General features: G+C 34.9%; 1 protein-coding gene across 9 annotated transcripts in view; it reads left to right on the top strand.

Annotated features, from left to right (window-relative positions):
- The window catches only part of LOC106665612, a 370,792-nt gene extending 358,836 nt beyond the window's left edge, over positions 1-11,956 (top strand). For 6 of the 9 annotated variants that reach the window (XM_024227020.1, XM_024227025.1, XM_024227021.1 and 3 more), the window contains one exon: positions 10,779-11,956. In XM_024227020.1, the coding sequence (XP_024082788.1) occupies positions 10,779-10,877 (99 nt within the window). In that variant the 3' untranslated portion in view covers positions 10,878-11,956. Of the gene's footprint in view, positions 1-10,763 lie in introns of all 9 variants that reach the window. The other 3 variants (XM_024227024.1, XM_024227019.1, XM_024227022.1) reach the window with 2 other exon arrangements.
- Positions 11,957-12,707: the final 751 nt, after the last annotated feature.

Raw genomic sequence — 12,707 nt, 5'->3', positions numbered from 1 at the left:
AAGTGAAGGAAATTTAATTCCTCCTGAGGTTTTCTGTCCCTGAGGAATAAATGACCCAGTACATTGAACACACCTCTTTACCAAGCCGCTAGATGGAAATCGTTTCTCTTTTCCCTGCAACTTTTATGTAACTTCAACCCTCTTCATTTCATGAAATCCTTTTCTTTATTGGTTTGTTAGCAAGTGGTTCTTCAAAAAGGGTCACGATATCTAAATTTTAAAAAAACTTTATCTCAATGAGTTTCATCCTTGTAACTTTGGATCTTGGTAAACTTTCAAGAGTGGGGGAAATAAAGAGGCATATTTAGGAAGTTATGCAATAATAAGAACCGCTTGGCGTCAAATAACATTGCAATCAGTCATAGTTTGAATCTCTGAGCTATTTTTCCCTTCCGTTCAATCGAAAAACACATCTCTTTTAGCTGATAATACGCATTTTGAACATTTCCTGTGTGTCATGACATTCCTTGGCTATGTGGTATGCAAGAACCTTGAAAAGTTGAATTATTTGATTCTTGCTTTTAAAATAAGTGTCCTAATGATGATTCACGTAAATAAATGACATAAATGATTCCATCATTGAAGGCTATTATGAAAACCTGATTACATGCAAATTGTCAAATTGAATACATACTGAACATAGTTTTAGCACTATTAGTCTAATTTTATATGTATTTTTTTAATCAACCTTCAGCCTGAATTTTTATACTTATTTAATATTGTTGCTCATATGGCATGAAAGAACTGAATCTGCGTCCTCTCTAGTTGCCCGTCATCAAACTTTAGTCATCATTGATCTCAGAGTTGGCGTACTGTCATCCCCCGTTCCTGGAAAAAAGATAGTAAATGGCGGGTGGCGGCGATAAAGTGTTTGTCGGTTTTGAAGTCAAAGAACCACGAAACGACACTAGAACGAAGATAAGAAAACCATGTTATTTATTTTTTAACTCACTTACGAGATGCCTTATTTTAAGAATGTCCGCATCTGCGATTTTTGATTGCAATATAAACCACTATACTGCAAATTTAAGTTTGTGATAAACAGTTTCGAATGAAATAAAATCATTGGCAAACATTTGTGTGAAAGAGAATTGTAGTTTAATGATATTTTAGGCTATTTTCAACTACATTGGAATTAGTTTTCAGCCTTTGATCCACAAAAAAACATTTTCAACTGGAACAAAATTGGAAGGCTTGATTTCTCTCTTTATTTCATGAAACAAGGATACAGTTTCTGAAAAGGGGTTAGTTAGGGTTATTTGTAAAACGGGACAGACAAGAATTTGTCAGTTGGTTTTACCGATCGTCTTGGGATTGTCAGGATGAAACGGACCCAAATGACGGTTTGGAAAATGTTTGCTGTTTACACGCCTACGCGCAAAAACAAACAAAACTATTGTAATTTGGTCGTAACATATCATTTTGGTCTGCCTATTCTTCATCACCCGCACATCACATGGACAAACAAAAATTAGAAAAAGTATAGCGTATATTATAAACTCTCAATTATTCCAACTAGATTTTTCCCTATTACTCTTTCGTCCTTTTCTCGGACTCGATCTTATCTTTCCATTTCTCGCCTTTCTTTTTCGGTCGTTCCCTTTTCTTGTTTACTCGCTTTGTCTCTCTCCCTCCCTCTCACTCACTCTCACTCTCGCACTCTCTCTCTCACTCACTCACTCACTCTCTCTCTCTCTATCTTTATCTTTCTCTCTCTCTCTCTCTCTCTCTCTCCATCTCTCTCTCCATCTCTCTCTCTCTCTCTCTCTCTCTCTCTCTCTCTCTCTCTCTCTTCTCTCTTATGCAAACTATTGTTCGAATTCTTTCTCAATTTCACACACTGAATACTTTTACATCTTTATATGTATGGAATATATAGTTGTTTTTTTTAAATTCTCAATCGAGAAATAATACAATAGTGTTTCTTACTTGAAAAGTCGTTTACTTGAGTGCCCGGTATTTAACCCAACTGGCTGCCCTTGAACGAATTGACAACAGTGTGAGAGAACTTGATTTTTTTTTTTTTACTTTTACCCTCGTTCGTGAGTGCCGGCGGATTCAGAACCCTTAACGAACGTTATTTGAACGGTGAGAAAGGAAAACGAATCGTTCCACATTGAGAACTGGATTAAAGCAGTTGTCCTGCCCTACATGTATGGCGATGCTCCACACTTAGAAAGGCTTAGAATAGTGCCCTGATTCCTACATGACCCTGGCAGTCACCTACAAACAGCCACTTTTAAGTCAAGTCTTTTCAACGGTACTTATGAGATTAATTTTATTTCTATTGAAGGTTAATTGGTCATACTTCTGACAGAATACGAGTTCAATACATATCGGATGTTCTGATTTACGAATCATTTCTTTTGGCATTTAAAAACTTTGCGAGCGGTCGATTCTCCACAATTTCGAAAAACGTTAATTTTGTCGCATTGTTCATAGCACAGTGTTATTCAATATTTAAACATTATGATTTGTTGTTTTATAACTTAATAATTGAGTCCATGTTATGAATAAGTCCTGTTTAGAATATCATACTCTTAAAGGTTTTTCATATTGCGTGTACTCATCATTTAAAATTATTTTGAAACATTACTTCATGACAGTGTTTATTTTGTGTGTGTGTTTTTTGACATAACTTATCGGGATTGCAATATCACGACAGTTAGAAGAACATAAATAATTATAAAAAATTGACACTTGCAAATCTCAAGTGGAATGTTTCGTAGGGAAACATCGGTTTTGAAGTTCTTCTTAAAGTGTGGGAGTGATGTGAAAGTATGTAAGAAAGGTCGTGGCCCGTTGGTAAGACCGTGGGGCGTTAACGGAGGACACGAGTTCGCTTAGCCAGCTGACTCTCTTTCCACGGCCTATTTTCCTTTTGGCGGAGATCATAACTATTACTGGGCTGGGTGTTAAAGAAAAAATAAACAAATCTTAGAATTTCTTGAGGAGTAATTCCGCTCTTTATAATATCTGATTTGGATTTTTGTCGAATTCAAATATGTTCGTTATATACAAATTACTTAAATTTTCCTCTGCCTGGCCTGAAATAGGTTTTTAATACCGGAAAATATATACACCACTACACCAAATAAAAAAGGAAAATTTCACTCAAATAGTAATTATCAACAATACTGCGGTTCGTTGCTACTTCTAGAAATCCAAATTGGACTTTATTGTTACCAAATACTTCATTTTATCGTCTGTCAAAAAAGTACAGAAAACTTTTGTTTCATAGAATGTAGAGAGAAATCATGTCTCAACTCTGTTCTAGTTTCCCTGCAAGAAAAACCTTTTTTTATTCGGTCGCAGAGAGAACAATTTTCAATTTGAAATACGCATATATTGGTTAAAAGGTGCACAGAAATAATGTTTTTTGTTCTCTTTTCCATTGGCTTATCGCTAATTGAAGGTTCGTGCTGTTTCACCCAAAAGTATTTGGCTTCAAACTCATTAAACTTCATATTACAAAGAAAATTCGTAATTTATCTATACCGCAAAACACGTCTTGTCGAGTACTTGTATTACTCGAAATAATATTTTTTTATTTATGAATGTAACAGATGTGCCCGATTGTTAGATTCGTTAATATAATATATTCTTTGATGTTACTCTACGATATGTGAGATATTTATTGTTACTGAGAATTATTATTTCGATATATTTGTGTGAGAGTGAGAAAGAACTAGCAATGCAGTCAAAAGTACGAGCTCAAAAAGTGGAGACAGATAAAGAATGCAAGCTAAAGATATAAAGTGAGAACGAAAAAGATAGGAGAGAAAGAAAGAAAAATGCCAAGGGAAAAAAGAGCGGGAGATTGATTAAACGTTTTTCACGCAAAGTTAAGTCTCGTGAACCTTTATTCCACTTAACGTGAATAGTAATTATACATACATTTTATACGTACATTTTACATTACACATACATTTTTATACATACATTCTTAGAATGCAGAAATATTAATTAATTTCAACGATGTTGGGTTGTGGGATGTGCAGTCAATACTGAGTGCACATCCCACAACCCAACATCTTTGAATATAACAGTCATAAATAAAAGCTATTAATTTATTTATGATTCCATGGTTTTATGATGGTTTTAGTTATTTTCCATCAGATGTTTTAGAAATTTTCTTTTGAAAGTTCGAAAACTGCTCTCAGGCGAAATAAATATTTGGAACCTTATTAAACAGCTTTATAATGTTAATTAAGAAAGAGTTGCAGTATTTTAGTTCTATGAATTGGAATTTCGAATATGTTGTTTTGTCTTAAGTTTAATGCTTTAATTTTTTCTTATATTTAAAAGAATTGATAGTTCGGTTGCTCAGTGTATAATTTTAAACATTGATGATATTATGGTCATTTTTGGTAATTTATAATATTTTAACATTATTTATGATCTTATATTTATCACATAAAGTTCGATAGTACTTTAGTCGTAATATATTTCTTACAAATGCATTTTTGGCTGTTTGTGTATCACATGTGTTTGTATGAGGCAAATCAGACATTATAGGTTAGAGAGAGAGAGAGAGAGAGAGAGAGAGAGAGAGAGAGAGGAGAGAGAGAGTGAGAGAGAGATAGAGATGGGGGAGAGGGGGGAGAGGGAGAGAGGGAGAGAGAGAGAGAGTGAGAGAGAGACAGAGTCAGAGACAGAGACAGACAGACAGACAGACAGAGAGAGGGTGGGAGGGAAAGAAAGGGCAATACGAATTGAAATAAAGAGCGAGACGAAGAGATATAAAGTGCCAAAAAAAGAGATTATTGAAAGGGCGACATAAAGAGAAAAAGTACCAGAACGTGAAAGAGTGAAACAAAGGGAGTATATAAGAGAGCAAAGAGAGCAGGTGAGAAAAAACTGAATTGGCCATTTTATGTCAGCAAAATTAGGTCTACCTGGACCTTTCTCAAATTTTTAGAGAGGGAAAAGAGAGATGTGAGAAGAAAGAAAATATGAGAGAAGTAGGCTGAGAATGAGAAGGGAGTGAAAAAAGAGAAAAATAGGGGAATAACCCATAAAAAATATGAAAAAGGTAGAGTGTATGAATAAGGTTTTATTTAAATAGAAATTAATTTTTTTAACTGTTTATTGTATAATTTTATTATTTGTATTGTAGGTTGTTGAAAATTTACTGCAGCATGCAATTTTATTTACTAACAGAACGTTTTCGACCTCATGATGTGTCATCTTCAGTGTTAATTACATTTCACTATCATCACACATCGTTGGGAAGTCCACTGGATAGGCAAATGTAATTATCACCGAAGAGGACGCATGTCATGACGTCGGAAATGTTCTTTGATAACAACCTACATCACAATAAAAAAAATAATAAGCTTTTATTTCTAATTCTAATTTGAAACCTCTTTGTCCAACGAGAGAGAGAGAGAGAGAGAGAGAGAGAGAGAGAGAGAGAGAGAGTGAAAAAACTAGGCAAAAGTAAACAAAGAACGAAGAAGAACAAGGTGTACTAACAATGCATAAAAATGTGTAGTTTATGTTGTTTTTATAAACCAATGAACGATATGTGTTGTTTTATTGTGTTATTCTTATTTGTGTGCCTGAGTGTCTTCTTTCTGCCAAACTTAAATAAAACTATATTTTTTGCTGAAAATATTAAAAATCCGGAGCTTTTGATTTAGCTAAACATCTAATGAAATTACATTTCTGTTCTCTTTTGGTCGTCATAATAATGGTTTACTGCTGGAAATAAAGTTAGACTAAATTGTACTTTAAATTAATAGCAGGTTGCATTATTTGTGACTAAATGTTCAATTAAAGTACATAATTGTACCTATACATTACGAATTACCTATACATATGTACTATCAATACCTGTACAACAATATCAAATAACATATTTTAATGAACCAATTTGTTGATTGCAGGCTTTTCCTATAGAGCAAAAATGATATGGTCGACTTACATAATTGTAATCAAGAAAAAGTAAATATTTTAAAATTTGTAAATAAATCGAATGTCTGCAAATTATACAGTAAAATGGTTAATTATGTCATATTTACAATTCAATATTGTAGTGTATTATTTTGTAAGGCCCGCCCATTGAATATATAATTTATTCATTCCGAGGTTTTTCCCCGACCCATTTTACTTTTGCGAAGGTTTTCATTTTGGAGTTCATCGACCGGTTCCTAATTTAATTTTCCTTCGAAAACGCTTATTTGTGAAAATCGTGGAGGACGGTATATAATATAAATATGGGTCAACAGATGTCATGATTGCGTAGCGTCTCTGCCCTTTCCCGACCTCGGCCCAACTGGCTCTAACACGATTACAACTTACCCACGTCCTATCACTCCGTCAAAATGTAAACTTTTTTAAATTATTTATTTATTTTTTGTTTTATTCCCGATGTCCTTTGCTTACTTCGCACCTTCCAGTTTGCCACTGCAGCTGGCACAGTTTTTTTTTAACAAGACCCACTTTGTAAAATTGTTACAAGACTAATTTCAAAGATCAAAGAAATCCTTATATATAAATTCATCAGTCATTATCTTTTGGGAAGTAAAATTAAAAACAACAACCATGCGAGAGTTTGGGAATGTTTCAGCGCGGCTTTACGAACAATGGCTCCACGAAAGTGAAAAGTGATTTACATTTCCCTCTCATGTTTTGTGGGTCTCTCCATTATACAGCTTTGCGTGGAGATTATTCGTTTATATGATAATAGATACTTGAAAAGCGCTTTTAAAATATTTCTGAATATTTTGGTTTTTGGAAATTAATGATCCCTCATTAAGGAGGGAGTGATCGTTACCTTATTCTAGACAAGAAAATTATAGAAAAATAATATAAATCGACTGTTTTTTAAAAAGGTTTTATGCACCATTAGCTAAACTTTTTATTTCTCTACTAAGTTTAATGTGTATTCATAATTTATCTCATTTCAAAAATATGTATTATTGCGCATTTCATATTTATCACGCATTACGAGTTGTTCGTAAGGCGATCTGAAAAGAAGATGCGAGTAACTGCTGTGGCCGATCCTTAGTCTCGTCAGTACAGTCATTGCTTTGTCGTTATCTAATGACCTTATTCATTTCTGTGTGTTCGTTCAAAATGTGAAATAAAGTTTTCCTTAGATAAGGTTTTTATCAAATTTTGAGTGGTGTTATACAAAGCTGATAAAAAATACTGAGTACTGATATTAAAAATTATACTATCTGTTTGTGCTTATGTTCACGCGGAAGTGGGAATGAATGAGAAGCTTTAAGCTCATGGCATAAAAGCAGTAAATATTAATATTCATTTGTTCAATCTGTTAGATAGCCTGTATTTGTTCTCTCTCTCCGTCTCTCTCCCCCTCTCTCTCTCCCTCTCTCTCTCGCTCACTCTCTCTCTCTCCCTCTCTCTCTCTCTCCCTCCCCCCCTCTCTCTCCCTCGCTCTCCCTCTCCATCCCTCCCTTAGTGAGGAGAAGAGAGAGAAAATAGTAAATACGAGGAAGCGGAAGGTTTGCAGCCTTCTGGCTTAAATTGTACTTTTCCTAGTTGCCTAGTTCAGGTCAATAGACTCGATCCTTCTTTTAAGATGGAGGTCATTCATTGACTGTCATTGTAACACAGACTTGTTGTGCAACCTGAAAAGGAGACGCTTGATCCCCATCCCTATCCACCCTGAGAATCCGTACCCAGTTTATTTGGGGATCACGGAGAAAAAGAGTGCTATATTTACTTAAAGACTCCTTAGATACCTCTAGATAGACGCACGAGAGTACTGTCTCGCCTAAAGAGCGATGTATACTCTAAATGTAACACTGCTTATCCTATACTCTCGAAGCTCACCCTTCCGATCCTCTCTGGACGTACGTTGTCCTCTCGATGTACGATATCCTTTGGGAAGCAGTAGAGGACCGTGGTGCCTTGCTCATAGTTGAGATCTATGATGTCCTCGAATGCTGTAAGTAGCCAGCATTGGCGGCCAAGAGGCCCTCGGCATTACGTGGTGGGATCCAACCGTCCTTGGAAGCCACTGCTCTACGGGCGTGGAAGACTTGGCAATGCTTTCCTCGTTCCAACCTTTCGACTTTCCCAATGGAATGGCTTCCGAAGCTGTCCGTTGGTTCCCGTCCCAAGGGGGCTGGCAGCCGCTCTAGGATTTACACACACCTCTCGAAAATTTATTTTTGGGTGTCCGTACGATTCTCTTGGTGGGGAGGGGACACCACATAATTAAAAAATCCTAAGGGCAATTGGAGCTGGACAGTATGCCTGTTGGCGGAGGCAAGTCAAGCAATAGTCTGGCTACTCTAACATCGTCCAAAGTGTTGCTTTTTCTTGACAAACCCGGGAGATCAGGGGCCTGTGGAGTATAGGGCCTGCACTTAGCGAGAGTACGAAGCTCATGAAAACGTAAATGTTCCTTGCTGGATATGCTGTCTCAAGAAGGTATCGAGTACGGTGGGCGCAGAGCATAGTAGTGAATATACGGTACATTCGATTGTTCAGATGTAGGATTGATGCCCAACCCGCTTTGCGGCTGGACGACGCGCACAGGTGCGGTCTATAAATATTCGCAGTGGAAATAATGTCATTGTAGTAATTTTTTTATCGAATCTTCTTGGTGTCCTGTTATGCCTCCATGGGTGGTTGCTTCGTATACGAAGGTAATATAAATGGCGCTTTCTTACTCTTCATTGCATAACCTACAAATGGGTCATCATTGAATATACCCACATTTTCTTAATGCCAGTGACCGGCATATATCCCTATCACTCCCCTAAGTTTTACCCAGTCTCCCAGTAGTGATGTATTTGCCAGTTTTGGCGAAGGTTGTTTAATCGTGAGTGTATTTGGAATTCGTCTATTTCTACTTTTCGAGGAGTATATTTTTAGTCTTGTCTTACAAATTAAAGGTTCTGGGCTGTTAGTCTTGAAGACCCTACTCTGGCCAGTTTGTCTGCTTGTCCATTACCCAAATTTCTTTTGTGTATAACACCGAAAATATTGTCAGGTTGTTATTGTTTCCCAGGAATTAGAGGTTTTGTCTACATTTGGCTATTTCAGTTTGAAAGACTATGCTTTATTAACCCTAATGAGTTTGATCGTTCAAATTTTGTGTTTTCACAGAATATACCTGATCGAGTTCCTTCTCAGAATTAGGAACCAATTGTATGCCTTATTAATTATTGTATTCGATTTTCTCCTGATTTCGTCTTCCCCCTTATAGTTTTTAAAACTTTATAGGATCGTACAAACAGAAATACTCTTCGTATATGGAAGGTAATATTTTTTATATGCTTTCACTTCCCCTTTGGAATGATTTGTTTTATAAGCAACCCAAATTAATATGGGCAAGGTCGTGTGTTAGCAGCAGTTTATGCGTTTTTCTGGTGTGACATATTCTCAACCAAGGGGAAAACCGATCTAATTGTTACAATGACAAAACCTTTGTTGATTTCAATAAGCTTAAGTATATATTTTTAAAAATATATTCTACGCTTTTTTTAAATTATTTCTTTTTAACGTTTCCGAAGTAATCAACATATATTTTTTCTTTTTAATACACAAGAAAGACAAATAATGCTTACAAGGCATACATTTTTTATTATAAATATACATAAAAATAATCTATACTTTATAAAAGACAGTATGTTGTCAGGAAAAAAAAATATAGTACAAACATTATCAGATATGTCTAAAGAGTCATTGTTGATTATTATAAACGGCTTTAATAAAAATCAAATAAACTATAAAACGTAACCTGGTTTTTCTGACTTATACTTAAATTTGAGTAAGTCCAAAAGCGCTTATTATGTACATATTGACACTCCATGAAATCCGATCCTTGTCTGCTTATCTCTCCTGACAGGATGTGCGTATAAGAGACATGAAAATAATGGACGAATTCAATTTCCAACTTCATAATAAGAACTCATACATAGCAAATATTGTTTATAATATTGCAGTAATATATTGATTAACTGAAAATATGAATGTTTCTCCTTTCTATTTCATTACTTTAGTGTGTAAGATTTGACTCTAGATTGTAGGTTTGTCATTTTCTGTATTATCGTTGATCAATAGACACAGCAGCTTTCTTAGGTTTTGGTTTGCATGTCGATATTGTCAATAATTCAATGTATAATCATAATCAGCTCTCATGGCCGTAAAACGGTTCTTAACAGCCGTACGTGCCCCACATGCCTAGTTCCTACAGTTGGAACCCAGCAACTGATGGGTATGCCACCCTCAGTGACGTAACGGCTTATATTGATCTGAGTAGTGTGGGTGCGGGCTGAAGGTGGCCACACTCTCAGGCTCACATTTCTCTTTCACCACTCTGCCAACGGCTTTCAGCACAAGTCAAATTTATATTGATTCCCTATGTTGAATTAGCTGACATTTTTTGTCTTCTAATCTCATTTTCCTTATCTTGAACGGGAATTTTCACAAACTAAAAAATTAATCGTTTGGAGAAGTCTTTCAAAAAACCATTGACGTGTTTGGTTGTTTACAAGTCAGGTCAGACGTTCAGTCTCATTTTACGGTTTAGATAATCAAAAAGATATTTTGGAAAAATCCTTGAACAACTCCTTTATTGGGTTCTTGTGAGCCAGAGATGATTCACCCTATACCATCGATATCAACTTTTTTTCTTGGCCAGAGGCCATTTTGGCTTCTTTCGTGTTTTTCTTGTCATTCATCTAACCCTTGCTTTATGAATCTCCCTAACGGAATAATTCATGTCACAGTAAATCTCATCCTCATTAGAATGGGACAGCAATAATAAGAACGAGAAGCCTATTTTGTTGTAGGTGAAAGCGCAGAAGGGTCAAGGCAGAAGAAGGGCTTCTTCAGGAGTTTCTGGAAAAGGTCAAGGCACTACTCGCTCGAGCAGCAATAGCCTGAGGTGACGGCGGCGGCGACTTCTTGGCTATGCTTTCGTTCCTGCCGTCGATAAATAAAACAAATCAGCGGACGACTTGGAGCAGTAACCCCGAAATTCGGTCTATGATAAAAATAAAAGACCAAAACTTTAACTTAACAGGTTTTAAGGGAAAAAAAGGAAGAAAAGTCAAATTAAAAGCTATAAAGATAATAAGTTGTACGGTATATATATATATAACACAAAAAAAGTGTAGTTTGTATATAAGTGTTCAGCTTTAGGGGTTTGTCTTTTTTAGAGTCGTGTTCATGTGGAAGATTCTAGTCTGGCGGATTTCGATTGTAGAGATCTTTTTAGATTTGTCAAATCCAATTCTAGCCGTATTTGAGTTTATGCAATTACTTTAAAAAAATATTCTTAAAATATTCAAATTCATGAATTTAATTTATCTGTTTTTACAAAAAAAAATTAAATGCAATTTCCTCTACAGGCGAAGTCCGCATCAAAAGAGTATGGAAAAATCTCCGCACAAATTTTTAAAAAAAATTATATATATATAAAAATTCTACATATATGAAAAAGAAAAATAAAGTAAAAGTATATATTGGTAATGTAATAGTGGTTGTGTTTCTCCGGAACCTTATAGACTGTTCCCCAATTTAGTTCAGTCAAGATATTGATTCAGTTGAGAAAAAGATTGGCCTAAAGATTAATATATTTTGTCCCTTTGTATAGACAAGCATAGTTATACAAGGCAAAAAAGAAAAAAATGTATATCTCGTTTCATATACATATTATAAATATATATAAATGAATGCTTTTTCGTGTCATATTAACTGTTATGTAACAAATTAAGGTGCCATCCGCACATCTGTCACTGCCCAGAGAGTAGAATAGAGAGAGTGTGATAATGGCACAATGCATGTTGGCGTTTTTTCCCGTAATAACAAAATTAATGAAGAAAAACAATTGTACCTACCAAGGCTTCACAAGCTCCTTTGTACACTAAATGTTTTATATAATTACCCTTTAACTGTACTGTTTAAGGTGAAAAAAAAAAGAGATCATTTGTATTAATCAATATTGACTAATAAATATTTATTATGTCCTATCTGTTCTCTATTGTTGCTAATTTACTCCCTTTTTTTTCTAATTTTTACAAATAAGAAAACATAAAATAAAAATCCTATACCCCGTTATATTATTATTAATTGTTTGTTCTATATTTGTTAGGGATGGGTAATTTAACGTACGAATAGATTTTGATTTAAAATTTAATTATCTAGAACTTGTATTGTTAGGAGTGATTGTTTGTCAACAAGTGATCAGAATTAATCACTTGTCTCTTATATCACGTATTTAATATATACATGTTAATTAACTATTTTTAATGGCCTTCGATCAGCGTAAATTAACTAATTTGTCATATCTGTGGGGTTGAGGAACGTTTAAATGTAAACAAATCGCTGGATCGTCAAGCCAAGAGTAAATATGGTCGGACTCATATTTTAGGAATATTTTTATCGGCATGTTGCAAGTTTTATTGTAATAATTGTGGTTTTAAATAATTTATAACAAAAAATTATAAGATTTCTATGTTGAATTATGTGAAATGCTTGGAAACCCTCTCCAGCTTTACTACTACAATATTTGGTCAACTTTTGAAACCATCAACATAGCCATATTTAATACAGGCCAATAGTCATATTTAATTAAAATTAAAACCATTAATTTTTTTCTTGGTGGCGTTTATTGAAACAGCATTTTCAAAAATTCACCAAAATACAAGGCTGAGAAATTAGAAACAGTAGAGAGTTTAACGCTACCCTGGCGTCATACGTCCAGTGGATGTGTTAAT

This window comes from Cimex lectularius, unplaced genomic scaffold (assembly GCF_000648675.2).
Source record: "Cimex lectularius strain Harlan isolate CLEC.00 unplaced genomic scaffold, Clec_2.1 scaffold104, whole genome shotgun sequence".
Taxonomy (NCBI): domain Eukaryota; kingdom Metazoa; phylum Arthropoda; class Insecta; order Hemiptera; family Cimicidae; genus Cimex; species Cimex lectularius.
This window is presented reverse-complemented; position numbering and strand designations above follow the sequence as displayed.